At 40.4% G+C, this 20,746-nt stretch overlaps 1 protein-coding gene across 6 annotated transcripts in view; it reads left to right on the top strand.

Annotated features, from left to right (window-relative positions):
* The window catches only part of esrrga (estrogen-related receptor gamma a), a 186,719-nt gene that overhangs the window by 101,580 nt on the left and 64,393 nt on the right, over positions 1 to 20,746 (top strand). For all 6 annotated transcript variants that reach the window (XM_033624368.2, XM_033624343.2, XM_033624351.2 and 3 more), the window contains one exon: positions 9,960 to 10,118. In XM_033624368.2, coding sequence (XP_033480259.1) covers positions 9,961 to 10,118 — 158 coding nt within the window. In that variant the 5' untranslated portion in view covers position 9,960. The remainder of the gene's footprint in view (positions 1 to 9,959; positions 10,119 to 20,746) is intronic.

The following is a 20,746-nucleotide window of genomic DNA, read 5'->3' as shown; positions in this document are numbered from 1 at the left end:
TAGCCAGCGCTTTGCTCTTTTAGGTGAATGTTGAAGACGCTGTTCAAAATGCAGATTAACTGATTGGCGGAACGGACAGCGGTGTGTGTGTGTGTGTGTGTGTTATTGTGCGCGTACCGTGAAAGGTGCGTTTAATGAAAATGCACAAAAGGACAAACAAAGTCTTAGATTAAACTGTAGTAAATATACATGTTACCCCTTTTCAAACAGTACAATGTTAAACATGGATTTTTCTAAAGTGAAGAGTGTAATCCAGCAGATGGACTGCACTCTCTCTGCATGTAGGTATGAATTCACTAATGGCACTCATACTGTCAGATCTGCATTGCTGTTAATTAATCCCAGGATTTTATGTGAATATATATAGAAATAAATACAACATGTTGAGTGTATTTTTGTTCTAAGCGGTCTTGGCTTTATAGTAAATAAATCAAAATGAGTTACAGTGAATCACAGCCTCAGTTAAAGTGTCCTCACAGTAGAAAGTCGGAGATAGGAAACTGAAAGGACAAAGTCAAAGCAGGAGCTGATGCAGGATGATTTTCTGATGTGTTTTCTCAAACACATTATTGACATTTTTAAAGAAAACATGACATTTTTTTTGGTGTACTTTGAAGCCGTCTTACCTTTGTATCTCTGTGTATATGTGTGTGTTACATGCAGACTCTCACCTACACAGTGTGTGGAATAGAGAGGAACATTTTTAAGTAAAGACGGCAGCTGTTGAAATAACACCACTTTAACTTGTCTGTTATCATTTAAAGAAACTGATTTTTGATAGTTTGTTTCAGTTATGATTGAATTTGTTACAGATAATTTGCGAATGCCTAAAGAGCGATTCCTTTTGCACAATTTTACATTTATTGAAACATTAATAATAATTTTAAAACCAACACCTTAACATTTTTTAATCATTATTTTTGGAAGAGAAATGCAATGTCGTAAATCAGGCTTTTGGTGAGTTTTGGTGAGTCTTTAGAGCAGCCTTTCATATTGAGCATTTCTTCTTGTGAATCAAATGACTGGATTTCCAGAGCAAAGTCTGGATTCAGAACATTTTTGACTGGACTCAACCCTGCACACTGTATTTAAGAACCAACAGCAATTCAGGTTAGAAACATTTAACTCTTGTTTTTGATTCTGAATTAGACAGTAATAAAAGTGACCACTTTTGACCAGGTTTTGTTGAAGAGCTGCAAAGCATGAGAGCAAACACACAGATGGAAAAACACACTGTCAGACAATCAGCAGTGGAATGTGCTGCTTTACCTGTGTGTGTTTTCCTCAAGTGCACGTAAGCTGGAACCGCACTCACATATTTTAGAAATCCTCTAGATCCATTCATGCAACTGTCCGTCTGTCCGCTCCTTCATCCATCCACCGTTCTCTTTCCTCTGCTCAGGCATCCTCTCCTTTGCTCTCAGGCTCTGCTTTCCTGCACTAATTAAAATATTAGGGATAATGATCATACCGATAATAATAATAACAACAAGTACCGCTTAAGCTGTTAACATAATTGCATTCCCCTCATGCCACCATATACATACCATTTGCATATCATTAAGATATATTTCCTGCAGTGACTTTAGTGAATTTGGTGGTTTTTGTCAGTGGGTGTGAAGGAGACGGGTGGTGGGAACTGCACAGCGGCCGTGCTGATCGTTCAGTCAAAGGCTTGCAGTGTGAGAGATAGCAGCACAAATTATTTCGGTCAGTTATTTTCAATCCTGATTTTTTCCCTTTTTTTTAAGTACACGGAAAAGTCATACAAATAAATTATTTGTGATTGTGAGTAAATCTAAATTTAAATTTCTGTTCAGTCAAAAGACGGCTGAATAAAACAGTTTGGTGCACGTTTGAAACTGCATGCTGCCAAGGTGTGCCCTTGACAAGAAATTTAAATTCATCACACTAAATTCATACATGCCAGAAAAAATGTAAGCAAAATCATTTAGTTCTAGGGAATTATTTTTGCCTTTTGTACAGATTTAATGATTAATCGGGTAAAAACGATGACGCGCAATTTCCACCCTGCAAGAGTGTTTCATCTTGTAGAGTCAAGACAGCAGTGAAAGCATTGTTTAATTTTTGGAGCTATACCATGACCTTAAAGGTATAATAATATTTAGGGGTTTTTCTGTTTATCCTGGTGACATAGCGTAATTTAGATAAATTAACGGGCAAATATGAAATTCCTCAAACTTAAAGGCCGACCGTTCTGCGTGTACTCTGTTAGTTCAAAATATCAGCAACTGCTGTTTAACTCAAACTGAAATAGCACTGCTTTGTACTGATGTCATAGTGTTAAAAAAAGGTAATGATCATATGCCTCTGCAGCTGTTTAAAATTGTGGTAAAGAAAAGATCAGCATAGAATTAATGAGAGTAAAAAGAAAACGTCTAAGAAAATTAAGAAAATGTGTTAATGTGTTGTATTCTTTCTTTTAGTCAGTCTCTTGTGCACTCCTCTTCTCAGGCCATGAGGGAGAGAAAGCAGTAGGGAGGAAGAGAGAGAAAGAGGGAGAGAGGTAAAGCTGACTGGAGGGAGGGACGGGGGGGACCAAAGAGAGATTGCGTAAATTAAAATCCTTTTAATCTCCTTATAAAATCATTTACTTAATTCATCTGTCAAAGCATGTCAATATGTGCCGCACTGATTTGTTGGCTGTGTGTGTGTTTGAGTGTGTGAGCGTGTGTGTGTGTGCATTTGCATCTGTTTGTTGTCATGCATGGGTTCGTGCATGCCTGCGTGATTGTGTGTTTGTATGTGTAAGTGTGTGTGTGACCTATTGGTGGCCTGTATGAGGAGGTGTTGTTCTTCTTTTTGTGTGTCTGTTTGCCTGTCCGTCTGTCCCTACGGCACTCGTTGTCTGTCAGTTTTAGCATTGTCTCAGCCTACACACACGTGCACACGCACTAACACAGCAGAAACCCCCACACGCACACACACACACTCATGCATACGGCCGCCTCTCTCTCATGTGAAGGGTCCCGGGCATTCCAGTGGTAATTCAGCCCCGTAAAGAGAGAGAGATGCAATGAGAGGGACAGACCGAGTGAGAGGAGGGAAGGAGGGTGGTTGGGGTGGGAGGGGGGTTGCTTTTGTCTGACACCAGCACTTAGGGGTCCGCTGGACACACGTGTACGCATGAACGCACACATGCATGCACACACGTGCACAGAAACACACCCTCACACACATATTTTTTGTGCATTTGTAGCTGAAAAGTAACCAAACTGTGGCAAAAATGCAATTACACATTCATGTAGATGTTGAAGACACACCATCACACACATTGGTAAAGCCTTGATGATGTGAAAGTCTCTGATTTATGCTCAGTCCATCACTTCTCTCTCTCCCCCCTATGCATGTGTGTGTGTGTGTATGTGTGTGTGAGAGAGAGTCTGTCATGGGTCAGTGCTGGCCTTTATGTGTTGAAAGAGCAGTAAGAGAGACTGTACCAGCTGTGACACACACACACACTTACTGCAATTAGCCATTACACCACACTGGCCGTGAAGCTAAACGTGTGTGTGTGTATGTGTGTGTGTGATTGAATGCCAAAGCGCTGATTGAAAGAAGAGAGGGAGTGATATATAGTGAGGAGCAACGCTGCTCATTTCTTCTCATCTCTTATCCTTCCCTCTCTCCTCACACCGCTCATCCGCTCATTCCTTTAGTTCCGTCATCCATACATCAAAATGTGCATTCATTTATTTTTACTCTTATCACAATCTATCAAATTATTTATGCTTTGACTGAGAATTACTCGTCTTAATGCTGCGTACTGACTTTTTCTGTCTCATTCAGTCTTTGCCACTGAGCAGATTTGAGCTTTTAGTGTCCAAAGTATGTGGTATTTTCCCTCTTTAGTGAAATTTTAGCTTGTGTTTTTACAGATCTGTCTGTTTTGATATTAGGGGTTATTAACTTTTCATATTTAATGTCTTATGTAGGGTTCTTACCATCACTGCTGTGGAATTATTAGTTTTAGAGAAGGAGTTACTAAAATGTGATTTCAGCTGTTCACTGAGTAAATTATTGAGCTGCGCTTCAGAACAGGAGACCGGCGTATGTATACGCATCCGTGTGTGTGTGTGTGTGTGTGTGTGTGTGTGCACGCGCCCATCGTGTCGTGCTCAGGGCCTCTAATGCTGCCTCTCACTCCTAATGGGAGGAGACAGTGGAGACTGGGCCACAATAGAACAGATTTAGATGGAGAGGTGCTGTGTGTGTGTGTGTGTGTGTGTGTGTGTGTGTGTGTGTGTGCGTGCATAAGTTAAAGAGGATCGAGAGAATGATGCAGGTTCAAACGTCTTGTCTGTTTTTTTGCACTTTTTTTCTGTCTTGCTGTTCCTGGCTCTCTTCCTGTGTGTCCGTGGGGACAGCCCTATAGATTGGCTGCTTGGATAGTTCTCCCCCTCTACATGCCCAGGCCGTGTATAGTATGATTAAATTGTCATTGTTTCGACAGTGTGTGTAAGGGGGGTTCAAAAACACAAAAGGGGAAAGATACAGTAGAAAGGGACATGATAGAGACTCGTGGAGGGAGAGGGAGAGAAATGAATGACCATGCCGCCTTCCGACTGACAGTGAAATATTCCTCCTCTCATCCTCCCATCATGCTTCATGTGTGTGCCTGATGGGGAGAGAATGACAAGCCAGCCCACCACCCCACCTCTCTCTTTAGTATTTTTTTAGTCTGCCTCTCTCTTCCTTTATTTTTTTTTTTCATCTTTTTTGTGTCTTGTCCGTACACTTGGCAATCGTTTGGTGTAATTTACAAACTTTATCAAGTGCACATAACAAATAAAGCCAACTCTAGTTATAAATCCTAACTAAATTTACTGTATATTCAGACATCCTGGCGCTTAACAAAGCACATCTATTCTAAATCGGAGAATTGTGATTCTGTAACACATGAGAGGCCTTCAGCATAGACTGAAGAGTGTATGAGTTTTGTGATAAAGGAAAAGAAGAAGAATTCTTAAAAAAAAGGGTTTTAGATTTTCCTCTAGTTGCTCTGTGACAACTTATAGCCCCTGAACTTTATTTTTTTCAACACTAGTTTATCAACATAAGATGGAAACAGTCAAAAGGACATGTAAACTTTAAACTGCAATACATATTTTATCGTAGTAGTGATTGCAAGACTGAATTTTTCTCAACCTCGGTAAACGATTTTGTTTTTTTCTTTCTTGTCTGACGTTATAAAGTAGTGTGTGAGCGAAACTTACTCACTCAATATAAAATAAATTAAGACATACTGTGAGCCTGTTTGTGTAATGCACAATAAGAAGTGTATAAATAAAAGTTTATTGTATCATTCATATTCCGTGGTTGTTTGTTTTAGGAAAAGAAACGTTCCCTTACAAATCTTTTTAGGATACAAACAGACTCTGCAGATTTGTTTCGACATAATAGAACGAACAGCCAGACAGCGTTCCTGTTTCTTTGCCCCTCAAATTGTCATAGCGATTAACGTCAGTCACATGTCCAGATGCATTGTTTTGCACATGTGCAACACGGCGTCTGTATGTGACCGTAAAAGGAAAATACGTCTATGGGTATGGCCCATGTGTGCTTTGTTGTGTGTTTGGACTCTGTGTCTGCACATGTGCGGACTTAAATGACTTGATTTGTTCTTGTGAGATTGTCAAAACTAGCAGCGCATTTCAATTTCATACGTTAATGCAAGTTGAATTTAATAATTTACAGAAGTCTTCCATTTTTAGAAATATACTGGTTTCAGATAGGTGCGCCACATTTGGCCTTTACTGTAAACAAACTAAAGAACATATCCGACATGATGAAACAGAACAAACATTTTATATATTTAAAAGTGCGGAAATGCGCATAGCTTCTTTAACTGTTTTCAAACCTTTTCAGGTGTTTCGTGGCACTTCTCTTCCTCAGTAGGTGCGTTCCTCTACGCAGCTGATACGCACTTTTCCTGACCCCCGCAGATAATTCATTTCCCCTTTATCCCCATCTTCCTCCACCATTCACCCCCCCCCCACACACACACACACACACACACACTCTCCTCCTCTCCCTCCCCACACACCCCTCCCTTGTGGAGCTGTCACCTTTCTGCACCCGCTCAGTCCCTATTAAGGCCGACAGCCCATCTGCCGCCTGCCCCGCTAACAGCTCCCGTCGCTAACGCTAACGCGCACACACATCCACATCCACTCAGACACACAAAGGGCTGCAGCTCCGAACCCCACCTGCCCCGACGCACGTGCAGACCCGCGCAGAGAAGAATAGTCACACACATTTGTATATGAACATGTTTATGCATTCAGTATTGGTGATTATCTAATGATGATTTTAATGTCACGCTGACACACACACACACACACACACACACACACAAATACATGTCCTTGTAAGACTATTTATGAGACAAATTTGTCATTATTATATCACACATGCAGATATTAGATTTACATTTTTATCTCTTATTTGACAATATCATCAGGAGTCATCACGGTATAATGTGTGCAGTCAAATCTCAACACTTTCAACCACCTGGAGCCAAGTAGCGAATAAGAGAGCCACAGTTTTGTTGTCAAGATGCAAGAAAGTGAACAGAATAAAAGACAGTTTGGTTTTCATATATTTTTCTATTTCACTTTGCTTTTTGTTTTTTGTTATTTGATATTATTGTAGGTGAAAGTGTGTATTCATGGTTTGAATTTCCGTGTTCTTTTGCGTTATCCTGCAAATAAATTTGTCATTTTAGTTTTTTGTTCGGGCATATATCAGTGTCCACACATGTGTATATCACCTGTGCAACTGCGTTTGTTTATTAAACTATGTTTATGTGGATATTTATGGTATATGTGACTGGAAGACATCACACTGCCCTGACTAGAGGGGTAATTAGGTTGGGCAGTTGCAGCCCCAGTGTGTGTGTGTGTGTGTGTGTGTGTGTGTGTGTGTGTGTGTTGTGGCATTTGCTCTCTTCAGGGATAGGTGCGTTTTGCATTAGCAAGAATGGCAACTGTCTCATCAATCACTGCATCACCATGTCACACACACACAGGCGCACACACACCCACGTACGCACACACGCATACGTCGCACACGCACACATACTGTGTCATGGTCATTCTGTTCACAGATGGGCCAGCAACACATGAGCGAGTCACTGAGCATCAGAAAGACACCCACGATCTCCCTACTTTTACACACACACACTTCACATCCACAATATGAGCGTGTGTGTGTGTGTGTGTGTGTGTGCTGGTGCCGCTTACATGTAGTGACAGGAGCGTGAAATAGGTCAGGTAGAATCACATAGGTTAATACTCTTCCTTTTTATTCTCTATTTTATATTTAGTACCGTACCAATAGATTTCCCCGCAATGAATAGAATAACAAAGCGCTGTTGGCGTCTGATTTAAATCATTGTCTGCTGAAGACGCCTTTTAGCCCAAATGTAATCTTCTGAGATGAATAAAGACATGAAAAAATATCCGATTACCTTGCCATAAGGTATAATGTAATACAACAGAACCTCACTTTGTAATCCCTCACAGTTTTAGTGTGTGGGTTAATGCAAGTGGCAGACTGGAGGAGATTTGCTGTTTTGCTAAAACATTGTAATCATGATTTATCCCAGAAATGGTAATGGTAAACTCAGATGCTCTTTCTAAAACTACATTCCAGTGTTGGTGGTAATGAGGATGTAAAGCTAAATAAGTAAGTTACTTCACACTTCCAGGGTTAAATGAATCCCTCCCTTTTTTCCGTCCCTTTATTAATCTCTACTTCACATTTACTTTGTAATGTTGGCCGGTGGAAGGTTGCACAATTCACCTAACAGCTTGTATGCGACTGGAAAGGGCAGGGAGAGGGGTTCAAACTAACAGCACCATGTATACACGGTACTGGGTGTACCTTAGTCCAGTGTGACACCGGGACACTCCCCCAATAAAAAAAGAAGTATTAAGTGTTGCCTGTCTATATAGCATTGTGACACCGCAACCAAAGCCAATAAGTGTCTGAAGCAGCAGCAGCAGCAGCGAGATATCGATTCCTCCTATTCACCAGAGTGGAACTAAAACCTACATATTACACACCCTGGCCCCTCCACCTCTCGCTGAGCCGACCCAGCTCTGCATGGAGGGAGAGGTGGCTGTCAGACGAGTGATTGGTCTGTCTACCTGTCTGCCTACATGGCCCTCACCTAAACAGCAACCCGCAGCGGGACGGCACACACACATGTACACACAAATGTCTGGTGTGTGTTTGTGTGGTAAACATGTGTCTATCAGTTTGTGACACATAGCGACATCCTGCTCTGTTTACTGATACACAACGCCAGAGACAACACACACAAGCAGGAGGGTGGTAATGACAGGACAAATCCAGCAAAACTAAAACAACAGTAACTGAAAATAAACAAGTTTATTTTGTGTAATATCTATTTAGCGCCTTGCTTTGCTTAAAGAGCTGCGGGCGTGTTTTGATTTGACGTATTTGCCTTGAAAAGAATAGTTCGTATATCGTAAACCAATATAAGTTTTAACTTCTAGACATTTTTCAGTAAAAAGTTTCAAAATTAAATAGAAATAATAAAGGTCCTCTTTTTAGGCCCATTTTTGAATGAGCTAGCATAATTATTTTGCAAAAAAAGATACAAATGCTCAAAATGCAAAGCACAGGGATGCCTCAGGCATCGCCAGCAGGCACCTCTTATGCATTATTTTAGAAGGATCACTTTATTACCAGCTGTGTTTTGACATCTGTTCTCCACTCTGAATTGGTCTTTGTATTTTCTATATTTTTTTCCACCTGTAATAAAGTGCTTTTCTTCCCAGCAGCCCCGCTCCACTCTCCCCTGATAGTTATGTTTAAATGTAGGCCACCCAGCCAATTTTATTATCAACTCTGCCCTCTCTCCTCCTCTTTGACGTCAGCTATAAGCACTGTCCCTCTTTCCTGGCACTGCGTGTTGTTTAATTTATTTATTTTTTGCAGTGGATGATTTTGATTCTGTTGCCCACGGTGACCTTATCACCCCGGCGACAGCTCCTCCCCTGACGACAGTGCTGGGTTTGATTGACGGATAGCGGTCCCTCCTCCGGTGCTTTTTACTTTTATGCTCCCTCAGACTGAAAGCCTTTTCGCAAGGCTAAAACTGGTAAAACTCCTCTGACATTGGACGCAGCCGGGGTGTGCTTCAGTTAGCAGCCGGACCCGTCCGCCGATGTGCGCACAGACGGATCTGACAGAAATTTGTTAACACGTTCCAAGACAAAAGTCTCATGTACAGGTTTAAAGTCACAACCCTTCGTCTGTGCATCTGTCTGTCTGGCTGACAGCTGTCTGTTTGTCTGCCTCTTGGTGCTCTCAGCGTGTCAGCCCGTGCGTCATTCGTCTTCGAACATGACCATCTACATTACTACCCGTCTCTGTCCTGCCTGTGCTAAGTAGTTGCATACTCGTAAAACTTTTTTCATCTCCCATAGCTGTTTGATAAATCTTCTGCAGACACACAGACTAGCAGATAGTGTATGTTTGAATGTGTGTGTGTTGTGTGCATTACTGCAGTTGTAACACATGACATTGTCCCCAGTCCATTTGCTTCACACTGCATTTACTCAACTTTTTTGTTTTGTTTTCCTGTCTATGAGCTTTTTTTCTGCATTTTCTATTCATGTTGCTGTCCATACCTGTTGTAAAGAAAATTCTCTATGTTTATTCAAGTTGCATTACATGATTTGCATTATTTTAACATTTCCTGTTTACATTTTAATAATTTTATAGTGTTTTTCATCAGATTTTGTATCTTTAAGTCGATAGTAAAATATTTTGCTAGGAATTTAAACACTGCAAAGTTATATTAGAGAGGCCATGTCTCAGCTGCTTTTTCTCATCTCATCTTTTTTCCTGCTGCACTAGCTGTATTTTCACCCCTCCTTCTCTCACTTTGTTCCCGCCTACAGAATGAACTTATCGAAGGGGCCATTGGTGAACAGCAGCAGTGACGATAACTCCAAGTCAACCTATAGTAAATGCGGTGCTGGCGCCTGGAGGATGCACCAGAGCTACGATCCACTAGAGGCCAACCACATGAGAGACGCACATGCCCTCTACAACCCCAGGTAAGACAAAACGATGAGTGGACTGAAGACGCACGGAAAGAAAGGGAAAGAGCGACAAACGTAAAAGGAGAACAATCTATGAATCAGTTAGGTTCAGTTTTTACACAAAAGCCACACTTGACCTCTATAAACCGCAGATGAAAGAGAAAGAAAAGGCAAGCACTTTGAGACATCAAAAGACAGTTTTTAGTGGCTCGTGTGTGTGTGTGTGAGACAGAGAGAGAGAGAGAGAGAGAGAGAGAGGAGAGAGGCATAGTGCTAAGAGAGCTAGCTCCTCTCCACAATTTCTCTAAAAGGGGGTTTTACATTTGCCTCCTCCTAATTTTCATCAATTTATTTTATTTTATTCATTTACGTCAGATATTTATCTATTTTTCCTTATTCCATGACAGCAGGCTGTAGTTTTTATGAGAACAGTATTTGAAATATGCTGCTTTGCTTTTGTGTCACCACATGCAAAAGGCAAAATTACTTTATGTAATAAGCAGATTTATCTCCTTAAAGGTAAAGCCAGGAGCAAAGCAGGTTCAGCAGTCTGTATTTTATTAGATTTTTTAAAAATTAATTTATGTATTCAGTTTTAAAAATCCCCGACCACGAGTTCCAAGAGTGACCGCTGAGTTTCCACATTATTACAAACCCTAATCAGTTATTTCTGGTGTGGAGATGGGGTTGTCCATGAAGTGGCCCAGTCTAAAATTTAAGGCTCCCCTCTATGTTTGATTCACTTTTTGAAAAACATTTGATAAGACTAAAAAGATTTCAAAAACACATGGGAAACAAAGTGAGGAGAAAGGGCTTCTTTTTTGTTGCCTTATTATAATAGTTCCTTGTGTGTGTGCGTGTGTGTATGCGAGATGCGTTCGCTACCATTTCTTTCCAACATGTTTCCCTGAGTGTCCAAAGGCAAGTATTTTATTTTTAAAATAATGCACTGATACTGCTGCATGTGTTTTTTCTTTACCTGCAGCACTTTCTTTGTTTTGCCATATTTTACAGTATATATGGAATATCACAAGAAAGTGGGATTCAACTTCTGGCTCAAGGACACTTCAGTAGTGCAAATGCGTCGCAGCACAGAGGCTTTAAATCATATCATTCGGTTGAAGGACAGTCACTGTTACCATTACAGTAATCCCCCATGCCATCTGCATGTGCAGTAAAGCATGAAACGCTTTAACCAAAGTGAAATTTTACTTTAAAGCTCTCCAGCGGAAACCAGTTCTGGGTTTGTGTTGACTGAGGCAGGTGAAACTGAGGGCTGCTGTGGTCCATTTTTAGAACATAAACTGTAAATATGCTGCTTGTTTCATGTTAAAACACAGGAAGTGTGTGACGCATGAAACACAGACAGACTTTGTCTCTCTTCGTATTCGTTCTCCCTCTCTGCCACTTCCTCTGTCTGTCTTTTAATCAGTCAGTTTCTCCGGATAAGAGACACAGCCACATGCCCAGATTGCAAAACTGTAATTGTAAGTGTGTTTTGTACATAATGAGCATGATGCCGGCTTATTGCACATTATATGCAAATGAGTATGTGACAGTTGAGCTTACAGCTATATGTTTGTATTTTATTATATATTTTCTCTCCTGAGAACGTCGTGACCGAGCACTGCCAATGATATGACAATATTAGATGCCAGTGGAGCTCAAATAAGCCTTCCAAAAACTTTCTCTATCGATCTGTGCTGATGAATTTGGAACTATTTGGTGTGTTTAGACAGTCACTCTGTTTGTTTGTGACCAAACAACATTATGCTGCATGATGTCACATGATCACCTTAATGAACATTACTATCATATTGTGTTGTTATTGTTGTTGTGTTATTGTAGCCCATTAGAACACTATTGATTTGTGCATTGTTAGGCTTTTGCAGAACCCTGTGATTTTACGTGTGTTTGTGTGTGTGTGTGTGTGTGTGTGTGTGTGCACAATAGACTGGGGAGTCTTAGTCCAATAGGATTTCAGGGTTAGTCTGGGTCAAGCCAATTAGAGGTCTGGCAAGCCATTCTCACGCAGTCTCTCAACCAATCACCAAGAGGAGTGTTACTAGCACAATGTGAGTGTGTGTGTGTATGTTGGCAAACAGTGAAGTCTGGTGATGAGAGGTGTAAAGGTTTGCCAGGGGCTAGGGAGTCACGCCATGGCTTGAAGTCACACAGTTCCATTTGCACACACAAACACACACACACTCCACTCCACATTGGGGAACATGATTTGAGCTGCACTGGTTTTTGGACCAAGTTAAAACAAACTACAGTTGGTATTGTAATAGTGAATTCAACTGCCAAAATTAGACCTGACCTCAGATGTGACACGACATCACTCAATTTAAGAATTTATGTGGTTCAGGTGAAACCCTGAATGGCTCTGTCCCATTCAGGTGACAGAGAAACAGTATGCAGTGTACCAGGAACCTGAAACCAAACCAGCTAAATGGAATTCAGACATCACCGATTTAATTTATTTACACCAGATCTTTTCCTACTGCGACATGACAACATGTCATAATCAATAAAAAAGGGCCCATACTTTTAAAAAACTACTAAAAAGGGCATTAAAACAAAATAGATAATCAGGCACTAAATGATAAAGATGAAGGTAAATACTAGTCACCTCATCTCAACTCACCGTCTCACACAAATGTGCACACACATACACACACACACACACACACACACACACACACACACACACACACACACACACACAGAGTTTAAGATCACATGAACATCCCCTCCAGGATATCTGACCTCCGACTGTGTTGATTGGATTTGGTCACATAATAAACATAAACACTCTGTCACACACATGCACGCACTCAAAGGAAAAAACTCCCAACATCAGTATTAATGTAATCGACAGGAAGGCAATCCAGATGCTCCGAAAAAAATCTAGAAAAACAACCAAGGCTTCAGGGCTTTCAAAACATACAACACAGGTATGGCCCCACCTGTATAGTGGCAGGAACCAAACAAAGGCCGTCACATGACCTATATAATGGCATGACAGGTGAAACAAAGAGACAATAATGAAAAAACAATTAACAGAACCCAGAAAAAAAAAAAAAAAAAAATATATATATATATATATATATATATATATATATATAAATATATATATATATAAATATATATATATTTGTATATACAGAGCAACCAGTCGTCTCTCTCTTTTGACAGTATTTATGTACTTACGGACAAAAATATTAAGATATTTAAAAATGCAGCTAAGCTAATATTTTTTAATAACCATATTTTAATTTTCAATTTTTACCATTGAAAATGGCATTCTCTTGTAAAATCCAACAAAAAGTTGAATTGTTTTACATAAGAAATAATATAAAAAGCTTTTTTTCTGGAGCTTTTGCTCAAATTAAAACTTTTTATTTATTTTTTTTTTTTCAGTTCTGAAGAAATTCCTAATTTGTTTTTGGAGATCTGCAGTTTTCATTGGACAGCAACAATATTATTCCTCTTTTTATTTAGGCCATCAAACCATGGGAATGTGATTAATGTCGGGCAGCCAGGGTGCGCTTGAAACACACACACACACACTCACACATTGCTGTAAACTGAGCCCAATGTAATCATAATGATAAAGCAGATTGCCTTAACACACAGATGGGCCTCCCAACAGCTCTGTGTGTGTGTGTGTGTGTGTGTGTGTGTGTGTGTAAGTGTGGACAACGCTGATTGGATTGCAGATTTATAGAAGAGGATTACTGCTGGAGCAGGGAGAGAGAGCGAAAGAGAAAAAGAGAGAGAGAGAGAGAGAGAGAGGGTTTCAGACACTCACCTCTCATTAACTTCCACCCCCCTCACCTTAACTCGCCTTATTCTCAGTCATGGATAAACACACACACACACACACACACTCTCAAATATGTACAGTGGAGATGCTGTGTCGATACACCTCCTTATTTTCCATGCAATGTCAAGTTGATGCTTATAATTCAATTTTGCCATTAAATGCTGACGGGGTATTTAAATTCATGTAATTTGCGATTGTGACTTTTTAGGAAAGAAGAAATTAAAACCATGTGAACGCAAAGCTAACGTGAACAGTTCGTGTCAGTGGGTTAAACTATAATATAACCAAATTCTTTTAACGATTCACACAATGGCAAGATGAGATACATTTGGTATATCATTGTCACAAGTTCATGCACTGGTGCCATTTTTTTTAACTGAAGGAAGTGCAAAGAGAGGAAAATAAAGAGGAAAATGTAATGTCCAAATACACTTAATTGAATTAAGACAGGCTGATGTCGACACTGTTGACAATGGAAAGAAAGACAGACAGTCAAAACCAGAATGTAAAATAGACAGGAAGAAGCAGGTAGGCGAGAAAGAGACAGAGACAGACAGAGAGGGAGAGACAGTGGGCACTCCAGCAAACCTGATTATGACTGGATGTGAATTAGATTCCCTAACAGATGGTCCAGGAGCGAGGCTGTAAGGTGCATCAGCCAGCAGTGAGGGGAGGGAGAGGGGGGAGGAAGGAGGGCAGGAGGAAGGAGAGGGAAGATCAGGCGACGAGGCAGAGGGGACGAGTGTCAACAGCAGCTGGTGACAATACAGATCAATTCAGCTTGTTTTTTAATACATTTGTGTAATGTGGGAGGAAATTTAGTATTTCAAGACATCATTCACGACATTCACTTTGTTCTTTTGACCCACAGTACCTGACTGATACATGATGTCATCGTACAGTAAAGTAACGAGCTGCACTTTTATCAGTAATTCCCAAATGTTAAGTTTTTTCTTTGTGTTTTTAAATGTGTTATATACGGAGTATTGTAGCCTGAATTGAAAAGTAAGCTGTGAACTCAGCCCTCTTAGGATGGATTTCCTCCATTTTTACAGATGCCGTGCATTATTGTACATACTCGGGCTCTGCTTCTCCCCCTCTCCTCCTGTGATGGATAGGTGTAAATCATCACAATCCTGTAGTGACAGCCCAATTTCCCCAAATCTGATCTGCTTAAAGAATGCAGCTTTGACGCTCTGCTCGCTTATGTCTCCTCTCCTCTCCTCTGCTACATTTCTTTCTCTCCTTTATTCCACTTTTCCCCTCATTTTCTCAGATCCAACATTACTTCACCCTCTCTCTCTCTATCTCTCCCTTTCTGTCTCTCCTCTCTTTTGCAGTATTGCACTCTCTGTTCCCATTCCTTCCTTGTCTGTTTCCCTCTTCCTCCCCTCCCCTCACTCTCTGCCTCCGTCTCGTGTCACATTTGAAAGCCCTGTCATATTTACTAGAGTGGAAATCCTCTTTCACCATCTGCTTAATAAAATGTGTTTTTAATCCGTTGGGGGGTTATTTTGTTTTTTTAAACACTTTTTTTTTTTTATTATTATACTTCTGCGCAATTTCATTTGATACAGCACCTTGCCCAGGTCTCTATCGGTCTGAGTGTGAGAGAGAGGAGCATAGGAGAGCTCTCACTGTACACGTATGGATGAATGTGTGCGTTTCGGTGTGTGTGTGTGAATGCATGTGTGTCAGCCACAATGGCACACAAAAGTGTCGGTAAGTGTTTGGAAGGGCTGTTGCACCCCTAATGCTTAGCGATAACACTGCTAATCCACACACACACACACACACACACACACACACACACACACGTAGAAAGAGAGACGAACGCTAACCTTGATCAATGACCTTTCTTTTATAAAGGAAGCAGCCTACACAGTGTATATCCCTTATACCCCTGCACACATGCTACCTGCCAACGTCATGTGAATACACAGCGTGAATGTGTTCAGTCACGTCAAATTTATCGTTCATAACAAATTAAATATTTATGATTAATTTGTTCGTCATGTTTTCATAAAAAGGAGTATTGGTAATTTCACATTTGCCACATGCTTCTATAAAAGGTTTACCTAACAAGAGGATGCATTCAATAATTTCATTGATTTCCACTCTTCAGCCTTTTACAGTAAAAGGCTCGAGGTCACGACAAGTACATGGTGTGCAATTTAGTCTGCCAAGTCCCAAAATAGAGCCGAATTAGACCTCTAATTTGCGGTAATTTATTTATTTGATTATTCAGTGGATAAATACCTGAGCACAGCCAACAGACTGACTGTACTTGTGATGTGCAGGGTGCCGGACGGTGCTGTTTCAGAGGTTTGAAGCACTGTTCTTACAGTAGACACCCACCCTTACAAACACAATGACACACGGCAGATAAAGGAGACAGAAAGAGAGAGGGGGCAAAGAGAGAGGGAGACAAAGAGAGGGGTAAGGAGAGAGAGAGACATGGTGACAAAGATAGTGCCTGGCAGCAACACACTTATCAGCTACTGCTCCGCAAGAAAATGACCTAAATCATCAAGATTCCCATCTGACACACACACTCACACACCTACACGCACACACACACACAGGGTTAGCAGTGCACTGCCTTCACGTTTTTTCCCTGAACAAGCTCAACCTCTTCATATCTTTCCACTTAAATAACTACACCAACGCAGTCAGACTCTCAAATCTAAATCATCCTTTATACAGACCAGGGGAGACTTTGAGAGGAATTCTCTTAAAAATTTGGGATATAATCACCTTTTATGAGAAGAAAAAAGACTGACTGGAAAAAAGGAACGAGAAGAAGATGAAACAGTTTTAGCAGTAGCACTGTGTGATGATTGAAGACATATGAAATGTATTGATGTCACCAGACTCAACATGATATTCCTGAATAGTTTGCAGTCTGCAGTTTGGAAAGCACATAATTCTTAATCAATCGTGTTTGGCCGAGCCTGTCCTGTGTGTGCCATCTCCCACTGTTTATCCATTCACATCTAGAGAGTGTGTGGTTGTGTTCCTGTGTGCGTGTGTGTGTGTGTGTTAACTTTAGAAACCCCAGGATGCATCATAACAGCTTTAGCCCCACTGGTGTGTCTCTGTTAGTCCTACCCAATTCATTTCACACCTGTGTATGTGTTTGCGGATAGTTGTACACAGCGAAGGTGTGCGCAGGTCTGTTTGTTACATTCAAATTCATACCTAGAAGGAGTCATAGTGTCTAAACACACACACAGACACACACACTCAGGAATATAGACACACACGCTCACTTTTCCTCTCCTCTGCCGGTCTTTACAGCCCGACAGCCCATTGGGCAGAATGTGTTTTAGCCATTATCACATTGATTGTATGTAATCAGGGGTTTATTCTGCAGCCAATGAAGTGAATTACAGGTTTCCTGCCCGACTAACACTGTAACAATTGATCTGCTCCCTGGTGTGCGTGTGTGTGTGTGTGTGTGTGTGTGTGTGTGTGTATTTGTGCGGGGTGTAAGGTGGTGTGTGTGACAGGGTGTGGATGCACGAGAAAAGAGGGAGAAGCAATGATAGAGTGTGTTTGTGTGTGTGAGAAGTAGAAACGGCAAGAGAGAAAGAGAGACTGAGACCCAAAGAGAGCAGGAAAGAGGGCGAGAGGGAGCTCAGTAGGAGGGAGTGTGGTTTAGATTGACTGTCGCTGCGTGAGCTTTTATTTTTTATTTTATTCATTTTTGTCCCTGAAAACAACTGTAATCATCGACACACTGTGAGTTTATGGAGCTCAACTCGAACACACACACACTTCCACAAACACATGGCAGCACACAGATTGTTTTCCCTGTGTTTCTCAGGCTTAAGCTGTGCACACACCTTACAGAGTGCACATTTAAAAACACAGATTCAATTACTACTTACTCAGGAAATGGCACACATAATGACACATGAAAAAGATTTTTTTAACGTGCATTTTTACACGTTTGTTTGAGTTTTTCTCTGCTCTGATCCAACACTTCACACTTTATGTGTCCCCACTGTTATTCTTAAACAAAACCAGCTTTAACTTACTCATTTTGAACCTATGTGTGTAACGTGTTAGTGTTTTCGTGCGTGTGTGCACACTCACCAGTGCATGTATCGAACTAACAAGCTGACAAGCAGTTCAACAACCCTCCACAGATAGCAGCACATTGAAAGCGGAGTAGAATAGAGAGAGACATAGAGCAAAGAAAGAAAAATAAACACACGAGTGTGAGGGCCTGAAAAAGCAATTCAGTCTATTGATGAAATCGTTCTATTCATTTGACTATGGAAATGTAAATGCATTTTTTGCCTCCTGTTCCCCCTCTTACCCCATTCTGTAATTCAATGTATTTTCCTTTCTGTCTTCCATCCTTCCTTTACTTTCCCTCCCTCCCTCCCCAAAGCACTGCCGGTATCATCTAGATAGAATTGTGTAAGGTTTTCATGCTCTCTCTTTCTCCTTTTTTTTTTCTTTTTTCTTTTTGCTTATTGGACTGTGTGTTCTTATCAGCATCGAGAGCACAATGCTCGGTATGATAGAAAGGTATTAGCCAACCCGTGGTAGCTACATTGTCAGCATTTCTCTCTTCTCTGTCTCTATTGCTACCACTTCTCTTTCCTCTCTGTTTTTCCTCTCACCTCGTATTCTTCTCTACTCATTTTTATCGCTTTTCTCCATGGGAATTTTTGGTTTTAAAATATTGTCGGGGCGGTGAGATGCTTCATTCCTCCACACCTACATTCACTTGAGTTTGTCAGGGTGTAGTCAGATGCATTTTGTTTGCTCTTAATATGCATTCACATATATTTTAAAAGCAGTTTTTATTATATGGATAACATTTAAAGGTCCCATATTGTAAAAATATCAGATATCCATGTCTTTATTTTTTTACTATGAAGTAGGTTAAGGTCTTTTATATAAATGCTGTGAAAGTATTAAAACAAGAAATAGAGTACGTTTTCACAAACTGCCTTTAAAGGAATCGTCCATGAAGTTGTGATGTCACAACTATGCTATATAAAGTTAAAAACTGCTGCTACAGCGACGTTACAGTCATTCCCCAGCTGCAATGACGGTGCAGAGATGACGACAGTGCAGGCGTGGAAGACCTGGAAACACTGACCAATCAGAGTAGACTGGGATTTTTCCAGATGGGGCCTTAAACGGAGTATTTCAGACAGGGGGTAAATACAGCTATATTTAGAAAGACCGTATGAGAAAAACACTTTTTTTCTGAACATTAAATCATATAAAAATGCTCTAATAAAATCCCTTTATACAAGTATGAACCTGAAAATGAGCCTCATATGGGGCCTTTAAGCCAATTGGTCGCATCTTAGCTGCACAATTTCATTATCTTCATATAAAAAATGTAGATTTTCATCCTATCATCCTATGATTGTTCGACCATTATTTTTTATTTTTTTATGATAAAATTCTTACTTACTGATGCCGTTTCTGAGACCTAGAGACATGGACAGAAGAGTCCAGAAGGCCAAGCAACATGAGCGCTCGTACAATCAAACAGTTACTAAGAAACCAAGTGTTATCTAAGCCTCTGATTTGGTAGTGAAAGGTGAATATTAAAATGACACCCAGACTGTCCGTTGTAAAGCTGTTCAAAACGGAGCTACTTACACTGCTTCTCTTCTTTAACCTGGGGCGGGACAAAAACAGTTTGGAGTTGTTTGAGGATCAGTTTGTGTTTACGGCTTCCATCTAGTGAGGCAGTCTTACAAAAATTGTATATAATAAAAGGGTGCAAGCGCACACAGAAAGTAAAGGAGCACAGAGACACAGAGTGAGGCAGAGAGTAGTTGCTCTAATACGATGATTGTATGTTTGTCCCTGCCAGTTGTCAGGGCGCCGCATCAGCCCACCGCTCTAATGACAGCTTGTCATACCAAAGTGGCCCACCTTCCTTCAAAACACACAGAGAAAAAAGATTCTTCTTCTTTTCTTTTTCTTTCCTTTCTTTTTTAGACATCGTTCTGTTCTTTCTGTTGCTCTCTCACCATGCATCCACATATTTATCTCTCTGTCATGAGTCACTGTGACTTCAGGAAGTGAGAAAATAAAAAAAAGAAATAGAAAAGAAGAGAAAGCGAAAATGACAGGGATCGAGCTGGAAATGGAGACAAGGGAAGGTGGTAATCTTTCTGGTTTGTGTGTGTGTGTGTGTTCTGTGACAGGTAAATAGGCCTGCTGAATATTTGATGTCTGCAGGAACTAAACAGCCACTTTTGTCCCCTTGCTCTGGCTGTTTGTGAAACAGTCTCATATCTAGTTGGTGTCACAAACACTGTATGTGTGGTCAATTGTATGTGTGGTCAATTCTATCAAGGGCACTAATCCTAAAATATAAACCTTGGGGAATTAACTATCAGTCCTCACTGGAATTGGCTCACGGTGGTCTGCTATAAAGTTGTGTACTTCAAAAAGTAAAACAAAACAACTTTTATAACTACAGAAAAATTATGTGTGATGAAAGTGTCCACCAGTTTGCCTTCTTTTTGTAAGACATCGTACACGTGAAACTAAAATTACTTACATTATTAAAACAACTTTTTTAAGTCAGAATATTTCGGTCTAAAGAAAAAAAAATTCAAAACCCATCTTCTCTACCAAAATTAAGCAAACATCTAAAACTAAAATCTGATATCTGCTCTTATTTGTGTTTGACTGCCATCATCTCATAACACCCTGTTCACATCTTTGAGCCCCATGTGGATAAAGAAAAAGAAACACATTCAAGCCTTTCCCTCGTTATATAAACCTCTTTAAATACCTAAAAGCATAAAGAATTGGTAAAAAA

The sequence above is a fragment of the Epinephelus lanceolatus genome, chromosome 2, assembly GCF_041903045.1.
Source record: "Epinephelus lanceolatus isolate andai-2023 chromosome 2, ASM4190304v1, whole genome shotgun sequence".
Taxonomy (NCBI): Eukaryota; Metazoa; Chordata; class Actinopteri; order Perciformes; family Serranidae; genus Epinephelus; species Epinephelus lanceolatus.
This window is presented reverse-complemented; position numbering and strand designations above follow the sequence as displayed.